Here is a 27731-nt window from a genome sequence, read left to right as displayed (position 1 = left end):
GTTATTTTTATTATGATTTTATTAGATTGTAAGCCTATGCGGCAGGGCCTTGCTATTTACTGTTTTACTCTGTACAGCACCATGTACATTGATGGTGCTATATAAATAAATAATAATAATAATAATAATAAGACCCTCAGGCTTGTGCCTCCCCTTATCTTATGGGGGATGATGATTTAAAACATCCATTGTGCAAGCTTCAATTTGTTGCTGCACCTTAACTCAAATTGTGGTTTGCTCAAAGCATACTTAAGCCAATATATCAAACAAGAATCCTGGAAAGAATGAACTGTCCCTATGGATGCTTGTCCTTTGGAGATAAATATTCCACCGGCCCTGTTGAAGACCTCCCTCATGAAGGCTCCTCCTCCCTCAGTCTTCACCACCAGCAGCCATTCCAGGAAGCTGAGAGGGAAAGTAGAGCCATTCCACCAGTCCTGTGAACAATTATTTTCCTCCTCTCCCCTCCTATTTTTCTTGCGTGTCTTGTTTTTTTTAGATTGTAAGCCTCCCAGCAAGCCAAGCCCTGCCTTGTTTAATTGATTATATGTAAGCCGCTCCGGGAATCTTTTTGGTTGAGGAGTGGCATAAAAATTAGATAAGGGTATATGATGCATGTCTGTCATAATGATACTTCTCTTTGACAGACCTTGAGAGGTTGGCCTAACCTTGCTTACAGACCGCGTTCTAATCTGAAATGGCTTCTCGGTGGCAATGATGGGCCACTGAATAGGGACACACTAACTTTGTATCCTTATGCACTCAGACAACACTATTACAGGGCCGAAGAACATCAGCCACGATACCAGCGGCTCATTCACCTGCTCATGTCCCACTTGATATATACTTGCCAACAATACCTTCCAGCTTTCTGCGTAGGAAAAACAGGTTAGTCTCTACTCAAAGTAATAAATGGGCACAAAATGCATTCAAAATGACAGCATTCAGAAACCAGTGGGAAAACATTTTAGTCGCCCAGGATGTTCTGCTGCTAATCTTAGTCACCATTCTTCAGCAAAAGAACATCAATGGGGGGGGAAGTGCCAGCATGAAATTGTTCAACTAGAATTTATTCGTAAACTTGATTCAACTTGTTTATGGCTCAGTTGAGACATTTGCTTGTACTTAGTTCAAGATAACCAACTACAAAATTTCAATTCAATCTGTTAAATATACTGAATGCTTTAAAACTTGACACTGAATTACGTTAAATACAACCCATGCTTGGTTTGGCCTGGTCGGTATACGTCTGCACAAATGAGAAGAGTGGTGGGCTGGTTCAACTGCTTATGGTCCTGCACATAGCCGACATGGGGCTCCTGACAGAAAAAAGTTCCCAACCCCTGCCACAGACAAATAGCTATGGGGCTGAACAGTAGCACCTCCTCAACGCCACCTGTTTCTGTTGGGCCAAGGGAAAGTTTCTTTAATAAAAGATTTACTACTTTCTCTTTCGAGCAAGATTGAACCTGTCCCTCTCTCAAAGAAGCACTGAACACTCCCCCTAGCTGTAGGGGTAGTCCCATCCTGGGTGATTTAATTAGCCAAATGGACAAGGACTGAGCAGACAAGTGGTAGCCTTCACCTCTACAAAAAAACTTGTCTACCTTGTGATCCACAAGCTGAAAAGAGTCCAAACCGTCAGGCCATTGCCAAGGTTACATCCACCTCACCTGGGAGTCTCTATGCCAAGGTGATTCAGAGTGACTTTATCCATTGTAATGCATGAAAAGAGTTTCAACATGATAGGGCTTATCCATGAGGTGAGCTCTTTCTGTCTATCTAAATAGTATAGGACAGTCATGTAGAACCCAAGCTACGCAAATAGATACTGATAGTATTCAAGATGTTTGATGTTAAAATTTGAATTCTACCCTATGTTTTATATTTATTCCCAAGCCTAGCAGGAGATGGTTCACCACTACCTGCAACTCACAGTTGGCCATTGAGCACCTTCCCCATATATATTATTGAGCACCTTCCAATATATTACAGCTTTATGGCAGCAAGAGTATGAACACATGAATGGCACTCATTTCAATATGCATTTTCTAGAAGAGTTGTAGCTTCTCCATCAGGTGTATGGGGATGGAGAGTGCTCTTGGCCACCTTAAAGCTGCAAATGTAGAGATAATTCAAGACTATTTATTTATTTCATTTCTATAACACCCCATAGCCTAAGCTCTTTTGTATTTATATCCTAATTAGTAATTATTTTTTATTTCTCTCTGGGGGTTAAGTAACTATTTTGCTACACCAATCTGTTTCTGAGTTCTAAGTGAGGATTTGGCTGAGCTGTATAATAGATTTAAAAGAATAAACTAGCCTCTTGCTATTGGCTGCTGAGTGGCTGGGGGAGTGAGTTGGCTAGCACCTTCTGCACCAAACACACATTGGGTCAGTTCAGACAACATGTTAGTCAACACAGTGTGAAAACTCCACTCAACAGTTGAGTTTTTTAGGAGGAACTCCCCAGGCAACGTGTTCTAACTCCACTGCTGTGTGACTGTGGGCTACCGTGGAGTTGAGTAAAATTCATTGTGATGTTTGATTGACAGTTCCTCCCCCCTCTCTCCTCCCCTGGTCTTCCCAATGGTATTCTATCAGTCATTGCTGCAAAAACAAACAAACAAAAAAACCCACACACCACAATCCTGGCAGCTCTCCTAGAGCGGCACTCACACGTTTCGCTGCTCTTGCCATGTGACTCTAGCCAATGGGAAAACTCAACGCAACAGAAAATCCCACGGAGCCCTCCACACAACATAACTGTTGTGCAGGGACTCTCCTCTGCACAGCATGGATATTCAGGGTGAAGTGTTTTCCAAAAAACCAAAACCCTCCACCATAGGGTGGAGTTTTCCCACCAGACAACACATTCCTCAATGTTGGTGTAAAAACTTCACTGTGGAGTTCTAAAACCACTGTTGAGAAACGTGATGTCTGAACTGAGCCATTGGGGCATTTTCCTAGAGAATCTGGAATTGATTGCAAAGTAACTACCACTCAACATGAACAGGGTTAACTTAGTAATACTGATACAGAAATCCAGAAGAAATAGTAACAAACTCCTATGGACCTGGTATTTTTTTATTCATGTTTCTTAAAACAAAACAAAAAATGAATAGTTACTGTATTTTTGCAACAAGATTTGAGTAGTAGTTTGTTTTTCTGTAGACTTAATACAACAAGTTAAATGCCAGCACCGATATCATAATACTGTTATTCTGTAGTGCATGTTTGTTTTTAAAACCTTTCTTATAGTGCAATCATATATATGCCTACTAGGAAGGAAGTCCCATTGAGTGCAGTGGGGCTTATTCCCACATAAGTCAGTATAGGATTGTAGTCTTCATAACTTAATGTGTTACAATTGGTATTTAACTTTCAGCTCCTGTCAGTGCATTTTTTTTGCCTCCTTCCCTTCTGTTCGCCCATATAACAATAGTGTAATATTAGCAAGGCCAAATCTGTGACCTGAAACATTAGTGAATACTGAAAATGTAATTTTGAGATTAATATTAAAGTTGTGTTTCTGTATCTCATCTTTGCTTACTACCTGCTTCATGAAATGGGAAAACTAATATTGAAATAAAAAAACCAGTACAACCAACTTTCCCCCCAACCCATATACATTCTTGAAATAAAACAAATAATTGAGTATTTCATTTGAATAAATGTAAACCTTTATACAAACAGGAAGATCTAACCCAGTCAAAAGTTTAATTAGCAGTTCAAATCATGGCACACAATATAAATATTAAGGTTATTTCACAAAATGTTTTTTACTGTACATCTGACACTTTCAACTTTTAAAAATAAATGAAAATCTGCTTCACTGAAAGGTATCACATGATATTGACCTCATGCGTTGTAAGGGTTGCATTACGGTCCTCAGGTTTGCATGCCTAGATGATCTTGCAAATCCCGTCACTACAAGTTTTTTGGACAGAGGCTTGGGCATAGAAATGTGCTGTAGTGTATCTGCCTACAGTACAAATGCATTAACACTAAAATGCCTACATGGGTTATGATATTTGATTAACACAATGCCAAAACTCCTACCTTAAACACTTACTTGGTAGCACAGTTTTGCATCATTAATTCATCAGTCGCGTTAGTGCAATGCTATAATTTTGTTTTTTTTTATTTGGATATAAAACAAACCCTTTCAGGCGAGATGGTCCACAAATGCTTTGGCTCAGTGATACTATAATTAAAATCTGGCTTTGTGGCAGTTTCCATGGAACTATGTTGCCTTAAACCTGATGCAGACCTTATAAAAACTTGTGAAAAGGCAGTCTATATTCAACCACTGGAGCTCTAAAATGCTTGTCTGAGAAAGACAGAGTAGAGTCTTAGATTGGTGAGCTTTTCTAAACCAGTATGGAGGTCTTAATTTAATTGTGTAATTGGCCTTGTTACTCGAGCATCTCATAATACTTCTAGATGGGTCCTGTTACTGTCCTCTGCTGATGCGGTGTGATGACGGAAAAAAAACCTTGAAGACCAGACTTGCAAATGAGCATTCAGGACGGGACACCACAATACAATCCAGCTGCCGCTGTGTGAATTCCGTTCATAAAAGTCAATGTACAAATACCCCTGGGAGGACACCATCAGGTGCGGTGGCTGTTGCCAATCTTGGTACATACACTCTGCTAGAAGAGGAAGCAGTGGTGGCAACGGCCACAGTGCACTTGCATTTGCCCAGCTGGCAGAGTACAATGGAATCACAGCTATTTGCCTTGAGTTGGGTGTGGCATAAGCAACAGGGCAAAGTTAGGCCTTAGCTAGACCTACCTGATAGTCCGCGACGAAGGAGGGAAGATCTCGCATTGCGATTCACACAAGATCCCTCCTCTGTTTACACGTGAGGTGTGACGACCTCAGGAAGAGAGGTGTTGCGCTTGCCATTTTTTATTTTTAAGAAAACGGAGCGCACAAATGCTCCTGCGCAAAAGTAGTTTTTTTTCATTTAACTTAATTTCCCTGCTTCCCCCATCCTACCCCTGATGGGTGCAGTGCTCCTGAAAAGCGCTGTGCCCCATACGCAGCTCCCGGCGAGGAATCATGCGGAGCTGGGTCAAACCGCAGCAACGGACCACACGTACTGTGGTCTCGGGCTCAGCCCGAGACCACGGAAAAAGAGGGCCCAAAGGGGAGGGATCCCTGATCCCGAGATCCCCTGTGTGTCATGTGGACACACAGGGGCAATCCCGGGGTTCATCCTGTGATAAAGCCCGGTCTAGCTAAGGCCTTAGTTGCCCCAAGTAAGTGGTAACTTGCATGGCTGCTGAAGACAAGGTTTGGGAAACTTTTGCCCTGGCTTTGCTAATCTATAGCCAGCATAGTTACGTGCCTTTTGCCCTGAAGTTGCGTGCTGACAACACCAGCTTTTGATGAATAATACTTTAGTAATAAGATTTATAAAATGAAATCTGATTCCCTTGGCTTTGCAATGGTATACTAGGTAAATCAGTTTCGCAAAAACGAAAGGTGTACAATAAATTAACATCATTTGGAGCGCAGACTGGTGAAGTCTTGAGTTGGGTTGGATTTTGTAGTACATTAATGATCTTGGCAAGGAAGTCTTGAGTCCTTACCAATGAACTAGTGTTAGGCTCTGTTTTCACAAACTTCCTGTGGTAACAATTCATATAAACATAGCACACTATTTTACCCTAGAAATGTAAATGGGCTAGTGGTGCAGACCTCTTCGGGCAAGAAGAAAGGAAATGGTATTTTAATAAAAATTTAGGGCATTGGATATCAGTTTCATGGCTGACAAACACGCAGTACTCTCAAAAAGTAAGTAAAACTAAACCACTTGTTATGAGTAAGCATATCTTTTAGAAAGAATGCATACATTTATTCTAAATCTTCAAAATACGATGCAGCTGTATCATATGGGAGTAAGAGTACAATGAAGGATGAACTTGCAAAGATAGGAAAGGGGCCATAAAGTTTCCACCTCCATGGAAATACGTTTGTGGAAGGAAAAAAATAGTCTTGTACAACTTTTCCCCAGTATGTTTAGCCAGAGTGGAATATCTACACAGTTTCTTCCAGTAGAAGGGTGCTGCTGTAAATATAAACATGTTCAAAGTCCACTTGGATGATGCTATAACACAGATGCTTCCTGCATGGCTTCAATCCATCTAAAATAAAAATAAAAAATAGAATCACATGTTTTGATGGATATCTATAGTTAAACCCATCAAAATATTAACATATATATGCTAGAGGACAGCACAGCTGTCATAGGCCTATCTTAAAAGCAAATCTTCTGATTCTTGAGGATTGTGGGAACATCATTCAGTTTTTACCATTGCCGCTTACCACTCTGCGCCTCGTGTGGCACAGAGTGGTAAGCGGCAGTTACTGCAGCCGAAACTCTCCCCACGACCGGAGTTCGATCCCAGCGGAAGCTGGTTCTCAGGCAGCCGGCTCAGGTCGACTCAGCCTTCCATCCTTCCGAGGTCGGTAAAATGAGTACCCAGCTAGCTGCGGGAAAGGTAACTGCGACTGGGGAAAGCAATGGCAAACCACCCCGCTACAAAGTCTGCCAAAAAAATGTCAGCGAAAGCAGGCATTAGGAGTCAGCAATGACTCAAGTGCTTGCACGAGAGGTTTCTTTCCTTTCCTTCCTTTTCATCAATTGTGTTGTAGTGTGGAGGCCAGATACCTTCCCCACTTTGTTACCTACAATAAAATATTGTGGAAGGAGTGCAATGAGTTTGAATAGATGTAGATATAAAGTTTCAAGCTGCAGTCCCATATACACTTACCTAAGAATACTTTCTGTTGCTTGGTGGTTCTTACTTCCAAGTAGGTATGTAAAAGATTGCATGGTAACTCTCTTGCTTGTATGTTCCAATATGCTTTTATCTTTTTCTTTTTTTTAATATAGAAGTGAAATATGGAAAATTCTCAACTAGAGTGATTCACATGATGCATTTTCCACCATAAGATCGCTTGTTCACATGATCCAGTGCCCTTACCTGTGCAAACACAAGTTAAGATGCAATCTTATGCATGTTTAAACGGGGAAAAAGTCCTACAGCTCCCAGCATTCCTCAGCCATTGCAGCTAGCTGGGGAATGTTGGGATTTGTAGAACTTTTTCCCCTTTCTAAACATGCATAAGATTCCACTCTTAACATTTATTAATGTGCATAGCTTCCATGCCAAGCAACGGCAGGCTAAAATCCTATGCACACTTAACTTGGAAAGAGCACCACTGAACTCACTTAATAAAGATGCAGCAGACTGGGCTACATGCACTGTAGGTCTTGGAGGCCAAGAATTCATGGGCTGGTAGGGAGGCAACCTACCGTGTTATTGATATCTTGCGTTCCCACAGATGTTCAAGTACAGCAAGATTATTGTATGTTTGAAAGACTGTGAAATGTAACATGCATTGGCTCCGTGTAATACTGGGATGCTTATGCTGAACAGCTCCCAGTTATTACACTAGAAATTTAGTAGCCTTCACAAAACTTCCCTGTCTGCAGCTGATCCAACCAAAATCATTGCAGACCTTTTGCTCTGGCCATGCAAATTCTGTTGCTGTGTTAATGCTTGTTGGATTGTTTGAGTTAAAGCTGGCACTAATTAAGGTTTATGCAAAAGCAGTTACGTCTGTTTAGCAGCATTCAGAGTTTCTAAAAGGAAGTGAGCGCATTAGAGGAGTGAGAAGCATTGCACACACTTTTTTCATTGGTTAGTATGTTATCACGGGCAGGTCAACACCCAGTACCTCTGTGCTGAATTGTTATCCTCTGCTCGGAAGCTATAAAACAGAGTTTGCTTGTGGTAAAGATGGAAAACTGCGTCCATATTTCTGTCTTCCTTTTCTGGGACAATTGTGAAACCCAGCAAAGGCAAACTCTCTGTGGCGACTTTATCCTGGAATCAGTGCAGAAGGGGAAATGGGCTTTAGAGGGAGGGAGCTCACCACACAGAGATATAAGCTGTTTTGCAAGAGATTTTCCATATGACTATACAGTAGAGACTCCAGTGCCTCATCTGGACTCCTCTGCTTGCTAGTGGAATATAAACAAAGTTGTGTTCTAGGTGATACTCTTTGGGATTTCCCATCTGATGAGAAGTCAATGGCACTTTTCAATGAGTCCAAAGAGCCCAAGAGGACAATCCAATGCATGTTTAGACAGAAAAAAGCCTAGTTGGCAGCTGTAGGCCTTTCACCCCCATCTAAACATGTATAGGATTGCACTTTACAGTTTAAAAATAGATACATTATTCTAGAGGATAGCAGTATCAGTTCCAGGGTTTTGAGGTAGGTGGGATTGGCCAAGACACCCCTAATGGGACCCCTCACTCAGTGAGCCTACTCTCTCACTGCCACTAGCTGCTCCTATTCCTTATCTTGCCAAGCAGAGAGCCGGTGGGCAAGCAGGCAGGGGCAGCTCCTACCACTTCTCTCCACTACTGCTTGCTAGCTTACTAGCTAGCTTACTCCATTTTGGCCAGAATCAGAGATGGGTAAACAAGCAGGTTACAATGCTGGAGAGGAACAGGTTGAGGGGGGCTCTTCTCAGTGCCCCTGAGAAGGTGTGGGGCTTTGGCAGGTGCCCCACCTTGCTGAGCCTGGGCGGTAGTGTCAAATGCTATTGGAGTGCCAGACACGCAGTTTCCAGTTCTGTGTATTATGTGAATACCTGAGAACACTCTCTCATGTGACAATCCTTACCTCACTTGCTGTATAGGTGTAGAGCACTTTGCCTTTGATAACAAACCACAGCTTCTTCCAGTGCCTTTTCCCCCTCCTGCATCTGCTGAGATAGCCACTGATAGAAGAACCCTCTCCTGAAGCTGCCACCTGTGGAGGCATGAGAACCGAACACCTCATGACAACAGATGCCTTGGAACAATATACACTTTGGTTTTCCAGCCTCATATTTATGTATTTCCTAAACAAGCATTCCTGCTGGTAGCAAGAATAATTAAAACATTGGTTTGCAACTATATAGGACCTTAGAAGTATTATCCAAAGCATTTGGTCAGGCAGTCCACATGCAATGCAGAAATGTATCTACATAGACATTTCTGTTTCCTGCCTCTCACATGCAAGGATACTAAGCAAGATCATTTAATTTAAGGCTATGCAGTCTTTATTTGCAATTATGCCCCACTGAACAAAGTAGGTCTTCTAAATAAAGATGCCTAGGATTGAGCTGTCAGTGTCCCCACATTTCCATAAATGTAGGCTGGTATACCTGGCAAAATAACATTTCTCAGTGAGACAAAGTATATCCATGCTGCTTAGCTGGTAGAACTAATTTTATTTATTTAAAATTATTTGTAGGTACTCTTTAAGGGTAGAACCCTCACAAGGCTGCATACAAGTTAAAAACCACACAAAATAGATACAATAAAAATAAGTATATGTTCAATAAAAATATATGAAAACAGAGATTATCAATAAAACCAGCAACCCAAGGGATTAGGATACAATCCTGGCTTATTTGAGCTAACCACAGTTTGAACTAACCATCATCCCCCAGGGTTCACATATTATGGGCCTGATTTCATAATCACAATGGGTGAAATAAGTCACGTGGCTTATTTCCCCCACCACACATGCCAATTGCATGCCAGGGGAATGAGCATAATTACTTTCAGCAGTGCAGCTTCCTGTGTTGTGTGAAAGTGACCAGGGTGGGTTGTTGCTGTGGTTAACAAACCACCCAAACCCTACAACAGCTCATAGGTCCTGGGTGGCTTGTTAACCACGGCAACCCAGCTTGGCTAGATTTGCACAACAGCGGAAATCATGCTGCCAAAGGGTAATTATGCTAATTCCCCTGGCACATGACTGGCATGCATAGGATGGTTAACAAGCCACAGTGGCTTATTAACCACCCTGCAATTGTGTGAATTGAGTCAATAAGAAGATGTGGTTAATTAAAACCAGAAGCTGCAGAGGGAACTTCAGGCTTGTTCAGTAATACTGTACTACACTATAGCTTACCATTGAACTGAAAATAGTCCCTTTTTTAAAAAAAGAAATCTGATCTTAATTTATACAAAACCTCGTTTATTTTTATCCCTTCGAATGCATTTTCAATTTCTTAATAGTGGTACAGATACGCAGATAACTTGCTGGGCAATTTTTAAAAGGCTGGGTCAACCAAATTATAAAATAAAAATGACAATCCATTACATAAATATGAGTTGTAGGAATAGGAGGCATATTCAAGTTGAAAACAACGGATGCTATTTTGATCACGGAGACCTGCTTCCTACATCTACTTTGGTCCCTGAGATTACTGGGTTGGAAATGCTATTAAAATGCAGCCCAGTTTTGCCAGAAGTTTTAAAGGAATTTTTAAACCAAAGGTGAAGATATATTGCACTTAGAACACAGGAACATGGGCAAGGTAACTTTGTGGCTTAGGGCTTTGTGCTAATTTACCACAAGGTAGATTTATTTTGATAGGCAGTTTCTGCCCTCTTGTGGTCACATAGAAGTAATTAATGCTTCATTTTTATAGATGTATATAGATAGTTGTGATAAATTGACAGCGAAGTCTGCGACTGGGGAAGAAAAAAATAAAAATGTTCCAAATGAGGGTAAGAATCTGTTTCAGTGTGAATTAAATTATATATATATATATATATATATATATATATATATGTGTGTGTGTGTGTGTGTGTGTGTGTGTGTGTGTGTGTGTGTGTGTGTGTGTGTGTGTGTGTTATTTTCAGATGGAAATAGAATAGAATATTTAGGGGCCACTTTGGGGAACATTTTTACTTTCCATATCAATACTGGGAAGGGACTTAATTCCAAAATAACCCCTTAGTACAATAATATACCTTGGCAAAAGCTTATGACACAAGTGGTGTACAAAGCCGGTTAGTTCTATATTATAGAAAATTATGAATATTGGTCATACAGCATGAACATCCTGTATTTTAGTTTCCTTGCCTTTTTGCAGGCATCCTTGCTCCTACCTCCAAAAGAGCTGAAGGGATTTTCTTTTGCCTTTTGAAGGATGAGTAGTGGATATTGTGGAAGACAGAAGAGAAGGCACTGCTTGAAAATCTGGATGAACTTGTAGGGAAGCTTACGCTCATTGGCCGCTCTGTAATAGTAGAAATGGGAAGAAGAAAAGATTATTTGGTACGTGGGTTGGCCCTGATCTACTCCAACTTCAAAGCACTTTGTTACTATTGATAAGGTGTGTTTTTGACCATTCGTCCAGAGGGCTTTAGATAGCATGCATGGATTTCCTCATTTTGCCTTCTCAATTACTCTGTGAGGTAGGCTAGGCAAAGAGAGATGGTGATTAGCATAAGGTTGCCGAGTAAGGATCTGTACTGGGACTCCTGCTCCGAGTCAAATGCTCTTGCTACACTGCCACCGCATTGGCCCTCCAAACCAATCTTCCTCAACCTGGTGCCCTCTAGATATGTTGAACTGCAACTCCCATCATTCCCATCATGGAAATGATGGGAGTTGGATTCCAACATCTAAAGGGCACCAGGTTGGGAAAGGCTTCTTTAAACTCTCGACAAGAAAGCCCATTGATCTGACCAATTAATGGCAAAGATGCTATGAGGCTCAAGCTGCATAAAAAGAAATAACTTCTCTAGGTGAGTTTCACACAAATTAATGCTTCTTGAGTATTATCCTTCTCCGGGACCAATTTTGATCTGTGCAAATTTCACTACCCTTACATCAAAACAGCATAAATCAGGGATGCACAATCCATGATCCAGAGGCTGCATGTGCTCCCCCTACCCCCGCCAGCCTTAACTGTGCCATCCTCCATGGGGCTAACCCCAGTAATCCTATACTGAGATTGTGAACCGCCCAGAGAGCTCCGGCTATTGGGCATTATAGAAATGTAATAAATAAATAAATAAATAAACAAATAAATAAATAATATACAGATAATTTCCCCACCATTGCTAACAGCAAGGAAAGAGCAATCTGTATTGGCTTCCAAATAAAGCTGTGTGTGGCCCTCAGGATTGGAACTGTTGTGCACCCCTTGCACAAATCTTTCCCCCAAGAAGTGGCAGGGTGTGGCCAATTGCTCCCAAAATATCCACATCAGCAGAAGAACGTGCCTACTACCCTGATCACTATCTTGATGAATGGCTGGTGAATATGATATTAGCTCTAGAATGGCTTCCTGTTGGGCTGGGGAAATGGCCTTGCAAATGGAACCAAGGTCTCCCTTCGTCTGTGTATACCAGCCAGGTTTCCACTGCTTCATCAAGGTCTCACCTCTCCTCCTCAGTTCTCCATAGCAGCCATCACAAACTTTTGCCAGTCGGTCTTTGAGGTACTTCAGAGGATACTTGTTTCTTGAACAATTTCGGCATATAATCTACAAGAACACAAGATGCAGTGTACACCATCTGCTTTAGACTGGACCAGTGAGATGTGAATCAAAGTTGGGAGGGAACTGAAGACAATCCAGTCCAACCGTGGGCTTCTGGGCAAGAACATCCAGTTTCACCACCACACAGACACATCTCAATAAATCTAGGCAACTTGGCTTTAAGCAAACACAAGGTAATTAAGCTCGGGATAGGGCAAAGAGCTTGACATAACTATGGATGAAGTCATTTCTGTTCTGTTTCTTGGATATCACTACACTCTATCATCCTCCAGTTACAAATGGCCATTTTCCTTGTTATTCTTTATAATGAAACTACTTCCTGCCCTCCATCTCCTAAAATGGAGGACAGGAAGACTATACCAATATTGTAACAGGCCTCAGCCTACAGGCCTCAAAGCTTTATAGACAGAACTGATATGCGCTTACTGTATATCTGGTAACCTCAGTTGTACAGAAGAGGCACAAGGCAAAACTCTTGCGAAATCCCATGTCTGAACTGAATTCCTGATAGAAAATCTTATATGGCGTAATGAGATTTTGACGAGAGGGCTCTTTGTTGCCAAAGGCTCTGAAGATATCCAAATTGAACTTGAGAGATTTACCTTCCCGCATGCGTGACAATGATGACGCCGCAATGTGAGCTTAAAGTCACAACCGCAGTTCATGCACATCATGACATGAGACACAGGTACCAAGGTTGGAGGCCTCTCACCCAAAGACATTCCCAGCCTTTCCCGAAGCTGAAAATAAAATGTAGAAATGCACAGGCTTATTCTTAGTTCAACTCCTTAATACAAGCTATGGCTCACCTGCAGCAATTTCTGGGGGAGGTGTGCTTCAATACTGGTCCTAGGCTTTTCATCTTTCAACATAAAAAAACTTATCCACAAGTACACCTGTCACCTGGTCACACATCTCCTTCTTCCTGATCAGTCTTGCAGTAGCAATAGTGATGTGTGTGTTTGTGTGAGTAGGATGTGCCTCTAAGGTAGTGTTCTGTACAAGCATTGTATGCGGACCTTAGAGAGTTGTTGCTCTAAGAACAGGGCCATCTTAGAAAACACAGTGCTTTCCAAAGCAGCCACACTGTGCAATACACATACACGGATGCACACAAAGTGATACCTTGGGAGCATTTTCCCTCTCCATTTTCACAAGGAAGGTAAGGAGTATGGGGAGAAGTAGACATATTGCCATTCTCAGAGCAAAGAGAATGTACATGGATAGCACTATCTTGTAGGTGCTTCCACTTTTCTACTGCCATTAGTTACTACAGCCGCAATTACAAGAGGCAGCATATTTTGTTCAAAATTTGCTACCCTGAAAAAATTAAGATAAGAGAAACAGATCAAGTCATGATCATTCCTGCAAAATGTGGAGGTAACCCAGGGGAAGGGGAACCTCTTTTCCTCTGGAATATGTCCCATGCTTCCAACAGACTGCTACAGAACTGAAATGGCTATTCAGGAATCTGGCCTCTAGATAAGCTAGATGAGGTATGGAACTGCTCAGAGCAGGCAACAATTGTGGGATTCAATTGAGGAAAGAAGGATACTTTATTGTTCAAGCCCAGACAAATCTACTTTAGTCTTTAAGTTTTCCTATAAGGACATTTCCATATAGGACAGCCACGTGCAGACCAAATACACATCCACTCTACATGAGAATCAACTTGAATCTGTTTTGTTGTATGCACAAATAAAGACATGTGATTTCCACACTTAGTAATGTAGACCCAATCTACATGCACAAAACTCATATCTAGGTTGGAAGGAACTCATATGTTAAGCAGTGCTAAACTCACTTTTTAGTATGATTTAGAGTTAATATCATCTCTAACCCCTAGGTTTTAATAGAATGCACTGGTTTTTATATCAAATTTTAGGTAGTACTCAACAACAACAACAACAAAGGAAAAAAATGTTCTGGACAGTTCGCTCTCAATTGCACAACTGCGTGCATTTAGGCAGATTTACGATCATCATCAGAGGTGTTCTTATGTGTCCCACAATCTAGAGAGGATAGGTTGGTGGGGACTCAGGCTGGTCTTTTCCATGGTGGCACCCTAATTATGAAACCCTCTCCCTAAGGAGATTAGGTTGGCACACTCTTTACTGTGTTTCAGATGTTAATGTCACTCTCTCCTTTGTATATTAGTGTTAGGGTGTGAAAAGGTTTTTTATTTTTTATTTTTGCTGGTGATTTATTTATGTTTTCTGTCTTATTGTTTTATTTGGTTTGTATATCACTTCATGTACTTATTAAGCAGAAGTGTGTGTGATTTATAAATGTATCTAAAAATAATAAATAAAATACCTGGGGAAAAGGGAGACTTTTGCAGGAATAAAAACACAGTTGTAATAGAATACTTTTTCTTCACATAGTTGCGAAGCATCTTCCAGGCCAATATTTACAAGCTTGTCTTATTCTTTAGAACTCAGTTTATTCTTTTACGTGACTTTGTAATGTCTTTGTTATTTTTGTGTTATAAATATTAAATTAAAAACAAAACCTATTGAGGCAGTCTTTCCCAGCTGGGGGCCCTCCAGATGTGTTGGATTGCAATCCAGATGTGTTGGATTGCAATTGTGGGAATTGCAGTTGAACATGTCTGAAGGACATCAAATTGGGGAAGCCTGTATTAAGGTATAGAGAATCAGGCTTGCAAACCATCAAAAGTCTATCTAGTCCAGCCTTCTGTTTTCAAAAAAGAAAGAGCCAAATAATGCCAGCCTCATTCCAGCAAAACACCGGGATCCTCTATATCTCATTGTATCTAACAAAACGGGGAAGTATTGGGAATTCTGGCCGCAACCTCAGCAGGATGAATATTAAACACACATGCTCCGATGACCTTTGCTGTCTAGGCTTCGCAGAGCAATTTACATGAAAATAATCTAAATGCCTGACCATAGGGGACTCCTTTCCTTAAATCTACTCAAATAGGTCAGGAAAGCTGCTGGGATGTGAATCTTACTTCAACGCTGTTGTGAAAACCAGCTGCACTGTGAGCCCGGTAGTCATCTGGGATGCTTCTGCTGATGCAGCTGAACCACTCATCCCTTTCAGAGCACGAGCTGTGGAGAGAAATGTAGCAACTTGGTCAAAGCCAGGGCTTGCTGTTTCTCAAGGACTGAATTTTCTCTTCAAAATGTCCTCTTCCCCCTTCTTTTTCTGAAGCATCAGATGTGGCCACAAAGAGAAGAGAGACACAGCCCTCAAATGCATGGCAGTCTGTCAATGTGCCCTTCGATGGGGGAATTTTTGAATTTACTTGGATTGGAAAATGAGAAATATAAACCCACACTCCTGCAGAATGGCCATTAGAGGTCACTGTTGCACTTTTGAAAGCTAGCAGAAGCCACTGTTTATTAATTAGTGAGGTCTACTCTTCTGCCTCACATCAGAACTTCCATCTGAATTGGCCCCTCTGAGCTGTTATTTACACGCTGGGTTCTATAAGGGCACCTGTATGCTTTGCCTCACAGGGCAAAAAGCAGCTAAATGGGGGCAGACAGAGTCACATCAGAAAAACCATGCAGGGAACAGGATTGAACCTCTCCCCCATGCCATGGCCCCAATCCAAATCACCCCCCCCCCCACAACGCACAGCTGCATATTTATTTATTTATTTTTAAAAAGGGAGATTCAATGATGGATCTCTTGCTGTCTCATCTAGTCATGGGGCATTGATTGGGTTGGTGTTGCTTGCCTAGATCACCACACTTGTGTTCCATTGAATGCTTTATTTATCTCACTGGGGCTCCAAAATTTGTTCTCTTCAGGCTGAGAGAGCAGAGCACCAATGCCTAAAGCAGGAGTCGTATTTTGTGGATCAGCAGCCTTAGAAGTGAATGAGGATTTTTAAGGAAGAGCCCATATGCCAGATCGAAGAGAAGGGAGAGAAACTCTTCTGATCCTGCCTCTGCTGCATTTCTACTTCTTTCTCGTTTCCTTGAGCAATATGTGTGAAATGCCACTTAGGATGCCTTGTATTTAAATTGATCTTAAAGAGTCTGTTAGATGTTACACAGCATTATTGTTCTGTGTGATTTGAATGTTGTGCATTGTTTTGGGGGTCTATGTACAGGCAGGGCATGAGGCCCATACATATTACTATCAGTCTAATTAAACTCTCCTTTGCCCAACCCCAACCCCCCAACTTCAAGTTTAGAAAACGGAGCTCCATATCTACATAATACAGGATTCTAGTGACCTTGGGCATTGCTCTTCAGTAGGTGTGCAATTCCAGTCTCTCTCACCTCTGTAGGGCATTCATCCTAAAGCTAACTGCTCTGTAGAGAGTTACCACTGGCAGCATTTCTGTTGTGAACTCCTCAGCCTGCACTTCACATGGTACCGAACAAAGACATCCGAGACTAGTATATCTTTTGCAGGAGAGAAGCAAGAGCTGATCAATGATGCTTAGCTGAGACTGAATCCCCACACCCTCATAAGTGAGCACTTAACTGTGAAAACCATCAGCCCCTATAAAACCCAATGACGCTGCTAGCAAAAAGAGGACCCAAGGCAGAGGGAAAATGTGATAAGATACTATAGTCACCTTGTGTCCAAAACTTCCAGCCTTATTTACTTTACACACTCTTTCTTCTGTGTCTACCCAGTTCTCATTTGCAAGATCATCTCAATATTGAAGACCACCCGATCTTAGCGTTGCCAACTTCTTTCCTGGCAGGACTCCTGTGCCTTTATTAACTGCTTAAACAAAAAATTAACAGCAGGAAGTTTCCACCCTTCTCACCTAACACTGTATCTGCATGCTAGGAAAAGCTTCACCTCCAGCATTTTACTTGACCACATAGCAAAGGGACAAGAGCCGTGTCAGGAAACGAAGTTGGCAACCCACTTGACATGCAAAATCAAGACTAGCTGGAATCTGTGCATATGGATTTTAGAAATAGATAGTACATAGTTACTTATTACTAACTGTGTTCACATCAAGGGCAACAAAATGTTGCCCTTGATGTGTGCTATGAAAGGGAAAAAGAGAAAGAGGATTTGGGGTGGGGAAAGGCAAGTTAAAGTAAAAAATGTGGATGTACCTGACATTAGTCAGTACAGCATATGGGTAGTTGGTAGAATCAGTTGGGGGTGCCTGTGTGTGCATAAACACCACTTACTCGCTTTCTGTACCATAAGCAACTACTACCTACTGTTGTACTTTTGGCTTTCTTCTGACACAAGTGTAAATGCTCAGAAGGTGTATGACACAAAATAGGAGCGTCCCTCCAATATATGTGTAGACAAGCTTCCACAGCATAAGAATAACCTGCCATAACAGTACAAAGTATTCCATGTGTTCTAGGTTGGCTTTGAGAAATGACCTATGGAACAATGGTGTGTTTAAAAGTAAGTTTAGTCAGAAGAACTGATTGGGGATTATATGCCAACAAAATCCTGAACTCCAGCAGATCCTTTCCTCTGCTCCATCAAACTGCTTCTAGAAGAACCAAAGATTGTTATATTGCTTAAGTCAGCCTTCCCCAACCTGGTGCCCACCAGGCGTTTTTGAACTCTAAATCCCATCAGCCCCAGCCAGCATGGCCAATGGTCAGGAATGCTGATAGTTGCAGTACAAAACATCTGGAGGGCACAAAGTTGGGAAAGGCTGCCTTAAGCAATAGAACAACCTCTGGCTTTGCTGTTTCTTAGCCTCAAGGGTAGAGAAAACGCGTGGCTACTGCTTTGTTAATTGACACTGTTCTCTTCTGTGCAGATACTTCATTGTGGGGAGAAAGAAGGCCGCACAGTTTTTAGGATGGAGTTTTTGAACAGCCCTGGATACACAGGCCGGAACGTTCAGAACGCCTGCATAAGGCATCGGATGTCTAGTCTTGCGATAGCTTTTTGATCCCTCATTGTGATTTTTATTACTTTTACAATGTGTACAGGCTAGCTGGAAACACAGAACCAGATTGCCACTACACAGCGCAGCAGGCAGCAGGAGATATTAGCACAGCATGGAAAATAACCATGAAGAGGAACCTGTTACAGATCTCCATGTTACAGCAGACTTCCAGAGCAGCCTGAAGATATTTTACTGAATAACCTCTTGCTAGACTATCTAAAGTCCTGTTGTTCCAGAGGCACAGCCGGGTTGCGATTATGTATGTGATGGACAGACAAAGCACAAAAGCTCTCATTTGCATTCTGAAAAGAGCCAGTTCTACTGCCAGCTAGCTAAAGAACAAAGATGAGAGGGTGAACCAGCTCTGTCTACAGATGATTATCCTATGGGCTTGGCCTATAGGGCATACCCAGGGGCCAGCTCATTTCCTAGAAGCTGCTTCTAATGGGCTTAGCCTGTGCATTCCTAAGATCTTTCCATTAAAACTCTTCCGGTCTTTTCTCAGTTTCCTTCTGAGTGTTTGATTACGATGTTCCTTGCCCTTTTCGTCTTCATGAGAATTCTCTAGGTTGCTGCTGCTGATCGTTCTGCTAAATCATGTAACCAAGCGCTTGTCGGAATTTTAATTTCTTGTTGTGTCACAATGCAACAGTGGCAAGTGACAGACAACAGAGCAGTCCAGTGTACAATAATGGTTCAGGATACAGGACATACATAGACAAGAACACCGTTTTACAAGAAACACAAGAGCTTCCCATTAGAACTGCCCCAGATTCAGTTCTTTCACCTGTCCCTCCATCATGTACAATGCAACTTTCCCTGTGTACTAACATCATTCTACTGTTTGCTTCCTCACTAGCAGCAACCAATGCTTCTCAGCAGGGATGGAGAACTGCACAGTGCAATGGCATCAGGACAATAAGAGGTACATTGTAATACACCGCCCAGAGAGCTTCGGCTATTGGGCGGCATAGAAATGCAATAAATAAATAAATAAATAAATAAATAAATAAATAAATAATACATGTGGCAGGGGAGGGAGGCTGAACCTACAGCTGTGGTTCTCAGCAGCCACCCTATGGTTTTTGTAACAGGTAGATCAGCCTTCTGCAACCTAGCACCCTCCAGAAATGTTGATCTACAACTCCCAACAACCTCCTATACTGGCTGGGGATGCTTGGAGTTGTAGTCCAATGCATCTGGAAGGTGCTGGTTTGGGGAAGGTTGATGCAGATCAACTCTTTACCCACGTTTAAGCAGAGTAGTACTTTCACTGAAGGAAAGGAGGGTGGAAATAGGTTGTCCAGATTAAGCAGGTTCAGTAGAAGTGGGCTCCACCTCCGCTACGAAATGCAGCATCACGACGAGGTAGGTAGCAGCAGATGCTGCTGCTGAGGTGTCCCTTGTGCCTCCGGAGAAATGGAAGAGGCTGGGTATTTCTAGACTGACAGCTCCCAAGAAAAGACATTGTGCAGGTATTCAGTCTTATCCTCTTGTTTTGTGGAAAGAAAAGAGACAGAAGCAGCGGTGGGAAAATGGGGCACAAACAAAAGCCACATCTAGAAGCATCCACTGTGTCAGAGAGAAGAACATGGTCTGGGAGCTCCTTAAAGCACCTGAAAGATCAATTCCAAGTACTCTTCGCCCTGCCTTTCATCACATAGAATCATAGAATAGCAGAGTTGGAAGGGACCTACAAGGCCAACCCCCTGCTCAATGCAGGAATCCACCCTAAAACATACAAGATTCTCCAGGAATACACCCGGGAAGGGTGCAGGGGGTGGGAGAGAAAGAACAGAGGGAGAGCACAGAAAGAAGGGAGATGCCTTACTTCCCCCCACCCCCACCCCCCACAATTATTCTTGGCCCCTGGAGAAATTGACACGGCATCCTGAGAACTCTCGGATGCAGTGCTGATGAACCACCCCCTTATCCTCTTGCCCAGCCCCTACACCTGGCTCTAGATAGAAGGGTGTGTGAGTTTGCTATCCCTCCCACTCAGCCCATCGCAGGAGTTGAGGAATGAACACACACCAGCAGGTTTAGTCCAGGTTGGTTCAGTGCTGAAGAGTGGAAGGGCAGAGCAAGCTCTCTCCCACTTCAGCCTCAAACCCCGTTGCAGGTTCTCGTGCTGGGCCAAAGGGAAGAGAATGGCCGTGCCTTCAGCCATTGAATGCCAGGACCCGACAGGCTAATGTTTACACCAGCGCACTGTTCTCTGCTGCTAGAAGATTTTCTCCTGGCAGCATGTGAGGGCAGCACATATGCATAACCCTGGGCCTGAAGCAAGTATGGGAATTTTGTGGGGCACAAGTATTTTGCTTCCAAAATGGGGGACCTTCACCAATACTGCAGAGCTGAACTGCCCAATGTTGATTCTTTATCTCTGCAGGTTCAGAAAGGAGTTAGATAGAGGAGACTCCCTCCTATGGCCCGTATACCCCTGTGATCTCACAATGGTTACTGATGCTGCCCCATGGACCCTAGCTGACGAGCAACTACACAGACACTGCAAGGATGTGCAGGCTGGTCAAAACTAGGAGAAACCACTTTGACTAATGTGCAGTTAACACCAGCAAGATCCGATTCATTCTGCCATCAAGCCTGTGATCTCAATGCACGTCCTAGTTGTGGCGGCTGCTAATTCATTAGGAAGGTTCCTTGTAAACAGAGACCCCATTACATTATCAGTAAAGTTTTTAATCTTTCTTCCGTCATTCAAGTGCTATAAAATGCCTTTAAACCTACTGTGCAGAATTGGCTAATTATGACTTTTCATTAGCCCTCCGGTTACCTCAAGGACATGGCATGACAAGTGACATTGTAAGAAATGAAGCAGGCAAAGCGTGACAGGGAAAACGTTACGAAAGAGCAAGGAACAGACCAGGAGTCTATTAGAAATAGATTTTCTGCGCTTCCCTCTCTGCCTGAGATGATCCAAAGTGCCTTTGGCTCATTAGAAACATTGTGAGAGTTGTGTCTTCCGTGCTATACATTTAAAATGAATGTCTTCTTTATAGTCAAACACTCGGGCCATTATCTGTCACAACGCTATGGTTGTTAATGGAGTTTAAATATAGTAAGCAGCCAATTAGGTCTTGGAGACCAACTGCTCTGGTCGAGAGATTCAATAATAATAATTAAAAAAAGAAGAGTGGTATGATAGTGCCTACCTTGCCGATAGAGTTAGGCAATTTTCAGCATATTCAATCTTCAGGACATTTTGGGCTTTTTCTGTCACTGGACGACTAACCTAAAAACAAATGACATTTGTGTGAAGGAAGGAAGGAAACGGAACCATGCAAAGACTCAGGGAGGGGGGGGCATAGCTCACTGGTGGAGCAGCTGCTCTGCTCCAAGTTCAATCCCTGACATCTCCAGGTAGGGCTGGAAAAATTCTTGCTTGAAACCCTAGAGAACTGCTGCCAATCAGTGTCGACAATACTGGGTTTTGTTAGCACAAAGAATAATCTTAATATCATGTTTTATTCTTTTTATAAATTTATCTCTTGTTGTTCATTGCTCCGGAAACTGTTTAGATGTGTGGGAAAGGAAAGGAACCTCTCATGCAAGCACTGAGTCATTACTGTCTCTTGGAGGGATGCCAGCTTTCGCTGACGTTTTCTTGGCAGGCCTTATAGCGGGGTGGTTTGCCGTTGCCTTCCCCGGCCGTTATTACCTTTCCCCCAGCTCACTGGGTACTCATTTTACCGACCTCGGGAGGATGGAAGGCTGAGTCGACCCGAGCCGGCTGCCTGAAACCAGCTTCCGCTGGGATCGAACTCAGGCCGTGGGGAGAGTTTCAGCTGCAGAAACTGCTGCTTTACCGCTCTGCGCCACACGAGGCTGTTTAGATGTGAAGTGGTATGCAAATGTTGTAAATAAATAATAAATAAATAAACCAATGGTCTGACTCAGTATAAGGTAGCTTCCTCTGCTCCACTTTCATCCCTCTTTTTCATGTACTTGCAGAAATGTGGTGGCTTCAGCAGCCACTCCAAAGAACTTCTTCAAATGTCCACCAACACATTTGGGTTTCCTAAGGTGCTTACGTAATATAGATGTAATGGTGTTCCCAAGGAGATGGATACTGCTTGCACACCATGTAAACATGTGAGGAAGTTCAAACACATTGGTGGATGTTTTTATACTTTGCTGGGGGTGATGTGGGAGAAACTGCATCACCACAGCAAAATGTAAAGAAGGCCTGAAATGCATATTCTGCAAGACCAACTATATTAAGTCTATTGTAGCAAAACCAGCAATGAATCCTGTAGCACCTGGAAGACCAATACATATACTGTTGCATAAGCATTTGGGGGCTAGAACCTGTTTTGTCATAGAATTGTTGAGTTGGAGACGGTCTTGTAGACCATCTAGACCAACACACATGCAGGAAATCCAGAGAGAGAGAGAGAGAGAGAGAGAGAGAGAGAATCCTCAACAGATGGCTTCCAGCCTCTGCTTGAAGACCTCTCTCTGCAGGTTCAGAAAGGAGTCTTTCTGAAACTGTCTTTCTACTGGTTCCATTGTTGAACAGCTCTTAGAAATGCCGGACCTGGCCATGGTGACACATGCCTTAGTTAGGGTGACCATATGAAAAGGAGAACAGGGCTCCTGTATCTTTAACAGTTGTACTGAAAAGGAATTTCTGCAGGTGTCATTTGTATATACTTAACACCTGGTGAATTTTCCTCTTCATCACAACAGTTAAAGTTGCAAGTGCCCTGCCCTCTCTTAAATCTGGTCACTCTAGTATAGCTCCTGCAGCTTTAACACACCATGATGAAGAGGGAATTTCACCAGGTTCCTAATGTTCAGTCCTGTAATCTCAGTTGATATTGGCCATCCTGGTTGGGACACATTGGGAGGGCACCAAGTTGGGGAAGGCTGGGATATGACATCTTAATTTGATTTACATGATTCATGCCCAACTTCCTTGCAAGCAGCCTCATTAGGCTTTCATTTATATGCTTGCTCAATGCTTCCAAGCTTGTTTTAAACTCCTGTGCTTTATATTTCTCCCTGCCCCATTTTCCTCCCATAACGAAGAAGGGTAATTTGGAGATAAAATGTCCCCTTTCCTTCCAACCAATGAGACCAAAGAGCTTCCAGATGAATTAAATGTAGCACTAAGCAACAGAGAGGAGATTAACTTCACCCTCATGCCAGACACAGCCAAGGTGTTCTTCAGCCGATATTTGCCATCCTTCTGGGGATATGTATACAGCAGAACGTCATTCATCTGTGTGAAGAGAAAAGCAAAATCAATTACTTGCAGCACACCTTATAAGTCTCACGGGCCTTCTGGGTCCAGTACAAGGATTACTATCTGGAATGTTACTGAAGAACAATCTGATCCCAAATTTTGTACAGACCAAACTGCAGTGTTAAGAACGTTGGTTGGGTGAATTTGGGCAGAGATGGGCATGTGATGGGGTGGCTAAGTTACTGCTTCACTACCAGGCTAGCTTGTAACCTAGCCCATGTTCATCAAACGTCGATATACCTGCTGCTAGTGGGCCACATGCCAATGTACTAAGAGCGTTTCCACATTATCAATATATCTATAATAATAAAAGAGGATGTGTTTATATCTGTCCATCAGCACCATATTACCAAGTCCATGAAACCTACACACCTGGAACTTGGCAGGCATACTATAAGGACTGTAGAAGTGTGCATGTCAGGATTATTTTGTCTTAAAATGCAATATTTAATTTTAATTAATATTTGTATGTCCATGTGGTTGAAGCCTACAGTAACAGCCTCAACCACCAAGACAGACTTTCCTAGCCAACAAATAGCTTTGCAGTCCATACAGTGGAATTCAGGTGATCCACATTCTAGTTCCCACTCAGGTCATGAAGATCACTGGGTGGCCTTGGGCAGACACTGATTCTCAGCTTAAACTACTTCACACAGTTATTGTGAGGACAGAGAGGGGATTCCTTGCAAGAGGAAAAGAGGCAGAATATGAACGTAATAAATAAATAAATAAATAAATAAATAAATAAATAAATAAATGCCAGTTGAAGCCAGGAGAAATTTGTATGGAGTTATAACAGAGTTATAACTCCATACAAATAACTCCCTGCCAGAAGAATGGAGTGGATAGACCCCTCTCTCTCAGGGGGCTACGGGACTGCCCCATGGCAGGGACCAGGCCTAAGAGTGCCAGAGGGCAAAGCTTCACTCAGAAGGGGAGGGCACAATATGCCCAACTCTGACAGCTATGTAAGTTTGCTTGAAGGCTTTGCTGTATCAAAGTATAGTTATTCCAACCTGCATGAAGCTGGGTCTGTTGACTAGTAGAGCAATTATGACAGTTCTTATTAGCTGTTATTGGCCGTGTGGGATCCAGACATCTTTCCTCCAGGAGGGGGTTTAACTGGTGGGAAAATGCAACATTCCAAACACTTCAACGATTTGGGGAGTCTTCTCCCAGCTAGCAGTTGATGTAAACAGCATAGCGGCACTAGTGTCAACCCCATAATCCTGCCTGTTGGATTCTGAGAGTGTTGCTAACATTTCTTTTAACCTTTTAAAATTGTCTTCAGTAGCTGCGTTTTCTCCTAGAGTGCTAACAAAGCACTGCAGGGCCTAACTAAGCCTGATTTTAAAACAAACAAACAAACAAACTGTACAAATCCAATCTTTCATTTAATCCCTGGGGAATACGGCATGAGCCAGGCCTTTGCTAACACTGCAAAGTATTGTAGAGCAACAAGGTTTTATATTATGGTTTTATACTGTTGTTTTATATTATGAATGGTTTTAATTTTTGTGAACCGCCCAGAGAGCTCCTTCTATTGGGCGGTATAGAAATGTAATAAATAAATAAATAAATAAATAAGTAAGTAAGTATTACTTTTGCCGGGCTCCACTTTTTGAGAACTCCCCACAGCTTTGGAGATCTCTTTGCTCCTCTAGTTCGGAATACTGAATGCTTCCAGATTTTTCAAAAGGTAACAGTCACAATTAGCAAGGGAATCAACACCTTCATTATCAACTATGTACATCAGGAATCTTCCATGCACTATTTATGCTCCTGACTGCCAATCTGAGCATGCAGTCTGAGGCATATTGTCCTGTTGAGTTCAGTGGGATTTACTCCCCAGCCAGCACGTTTAGGACTGCAGTCCACATCTTTATGTAAATATGGTAGTTGACCAGCCCTCTCACTGACCAGTGAAATCATTATCAGCTGGAGTCCTGAACTGCTATTTCTAGTCTTATATAATTACTTGTATATTTCTCAGTTTTGGATCTCACTATTTAACAGACTGTACCTCTGCATTCCACATAATTGTTTCTAAGCGGCCTTGTTTTACTGTACTTTACCCAATACTTCCAAAACATTTACTTAACCCTATTATAATTCTTGTTATGAAATAGATTCTATTCTCAGTATAACGCAGGGTGTGTTTTCTTGAGTGTGTGCATGCGTGGGTGTGGGTGTGGGGAGATTGTGTGAAGCTATGGCTCCATACCTCACACCTGGATTTATCAGGTTCTAGACAAGATGGCAGGTGATCCATAAATGGGTTTTACACTTTAAAAAAAGAAAAGAAAAGTTCAACACTGCCATTGGGGACGGCGGGAGGGCAAACCAGGGCTTTGTCATTCGATGAAGGGAGTTCAACCCTAATCCTCATGACTTTTACCAATCTAAAATTACCCCCTCAACAGCACCTGCATAATTATTTAAAGCAGGAGTGAACAACCTCTTTCAGCTGAAGGGCCGAATTCATTTTCGGAGAAGCTCCACGGGGCCCCATTCCTATGGTAGATGGAACCAAAGGCCAAAGGGCTGGTGCCCCAAATGCAAAACATGCTAACATATTGTAGATGAAAGCCATCTGAGGAACCCTGTAGGGCCAGACTGAGACCACTAGAAGGGCGGATTTGGCCCCTGAAGTTCCCAACCATTGATTTAAAGGATCAAAACATACAAAAACCCCAGGTATGCCACTATCTGACTATTTAAGCGGGCTGCCAGAATACCTTAGTAAAATCCCTGCATAAAAAGGCGCTCACTATTATCTGGAGATTAGTGTGGTAAGTAGGGCCCCAAGTGCTACACGAGCAGGTGAAAAACCCAAGGCGCAGAATTGTAATTCAAAAGTAAAATTGAATTTATTATAAAGGAAATAAGAATTTACATGGCATTTAAAAATAAAGAGGAAGAAAATGTTTCAAAAATAGCAAAACAGGTGGGTGGGTTAGTAGCTAAGAAAGCGAAGGGAGAGGAAAGAGGGAGGAGAGAGAGAGTTCTTCCAGCCCATTAAGCACCAATATGGGCAAAAAGGGAGAAAGACTCTGTTAACACACACACAGAGCTAAAGCATTCTTCTGCCTCATAAGAGATAAATCAGGAATGAGCAACTAGTAGCCCTCCAGATGTTTTGCAAGCATGGCCAATGGTGATGGAAGTTGTAGGCCAAAACATTTGGAGGGCCACAAGTTGCCCACCGTGGAGATAAATGATACAAGAACTCTGTGTAAATTAGGATCTGGAAAATGTAAACTTCAGCCACCTCAAAAGGCGATATAAGGAGCTGCCTTACGGGGAAAAATGCTTAGTCTGCCTGATTCAGTACTGTTTACTCTGACTGACAGCATGTGGTTAGGTTGTCAGACAGGCAGAGATATTTTTTAACATCAGTTCCTGCAGTTATTTTACTGGAGCTACCTTCCACCTGCAAATTATGTACTCTGCCTCTTTACACTGGAAAATGCATTTGCATAGAACTGGAATGATCCAAGCATGAGCACTAGTTCCCACCCCATACCACACACCCAACAGATTATTCTTCATCTGCCAGATTTGAGATCTTATTGTAGTACAGAAACTATAGATCTAAAAAAAAAAGTGTTCTCTTCATCTCCTTTAAGAGTATTTACTTCTCCAGTTTATTAAGCATCAATAGTTTTTTCACATGACAAAGTGACGAATGGCTTCTCAAGCAAGGTTTTTATGGTATCATTTACTTATTGATTCATAAATTACCCACCCTGCCTACATTAAACTAATCATCAGAGTGACCCCCACACTGTTGAGATCTCATAATAAATCCCAGTTTAACAAGGGCTGAACATACCCGGGGGTGGGGGAATCATTACAGCCCCTTGTAAACTGGGGGCTGGTGAGGTTATGGGAGGGAAAACCTCAGCTATTAAAGAACGGTTCCCTGAAATGAATTTCACTGGGTTATTCTTTTTATTCAGAAGATTATATGTGGGTTTGTGGGAACTAATGCCACAGGAAGAGCATCAAGAGAAGTTAATTTTGTTACCAAGCCACAAAAATGCTCTTGGTTCATGCAGCTAGTAATTTAGCCTCAAAAATGAAATGGTTCCAGTGCAGAAAATACATAAGAGAATTAGGTAGTAGCATCCTTTGAATATTCAAAGTTTACTTAATTACAGGGGAGGTTGTGTCCTTTCTTTGCCTGTTAATGCAATCAAATGGTTTGA

General features: G+C 42.3%; 1 protein-coding gene across 1 annotated transcript in view; it reads right to left on the bottom strand.

The window, feature by feature from the left end:
• Positions 1-5242: 5242 nt before the first annotated feature.
• FGD5 (FYVE, RhoGEF and PH domain containing 5) overlaps positions 5243-27731 on the bottom strand; it is a 178803-nt gene continuing 156314 nt past the window's right edge. The window contains exons 13-21 of the mRNA XM_063121407.1: positions 23413-23496; positions 21425-21504; positions 15360-15459; positions 12985-13122; positions 12265-12367; positions 10983-11113; positions 8716-8844; positions 7762-7910; positions 5243-6161 (exon numbers count right to left, since the gene is read on the bottom strand). Coding sequence (XP_062977477.1) covers positions 6125-6161; positions 7762-7910; positions 8716-8844; positions 10983-11113; positions 12265-12367; positions 12985-13122; positions 15360-15459; positions 21425-21504; positions 23413-23496 — 951 coding nt within the window. The 3' untranslated portion in view covers positions 5243-6124. The remainder of the gene's footprint in view (positions 6162-7761; positions 7911-8715; positions 8845-10982; positions 11114-12264; positions 12368-12984; positions 13123-15359; positions 15460-21424; positions 21505-23412; positions 23497-27731) is intronic.

Source organism: Elgaria multicarinata, chromosome 3 (genome assembly GCF_023053635.1).
Source record: "Elgaria multicarinata webbii isolate HBS135686 ecotype San Diego chromosome 3, rElgMul1.1.pri, whole genome shotgun sequence".
NCBI lineage: Eukaryota > Metazoa > Chordata > Lepidosauria > Squamata > Anguidae > Elgaria > Elgaria multicarinata.
The sequence above is the reverse complement of the archived record's forward strand: the minus strand, read 5'-3'. Positions and strand labels throughout refer to the sequence as shown.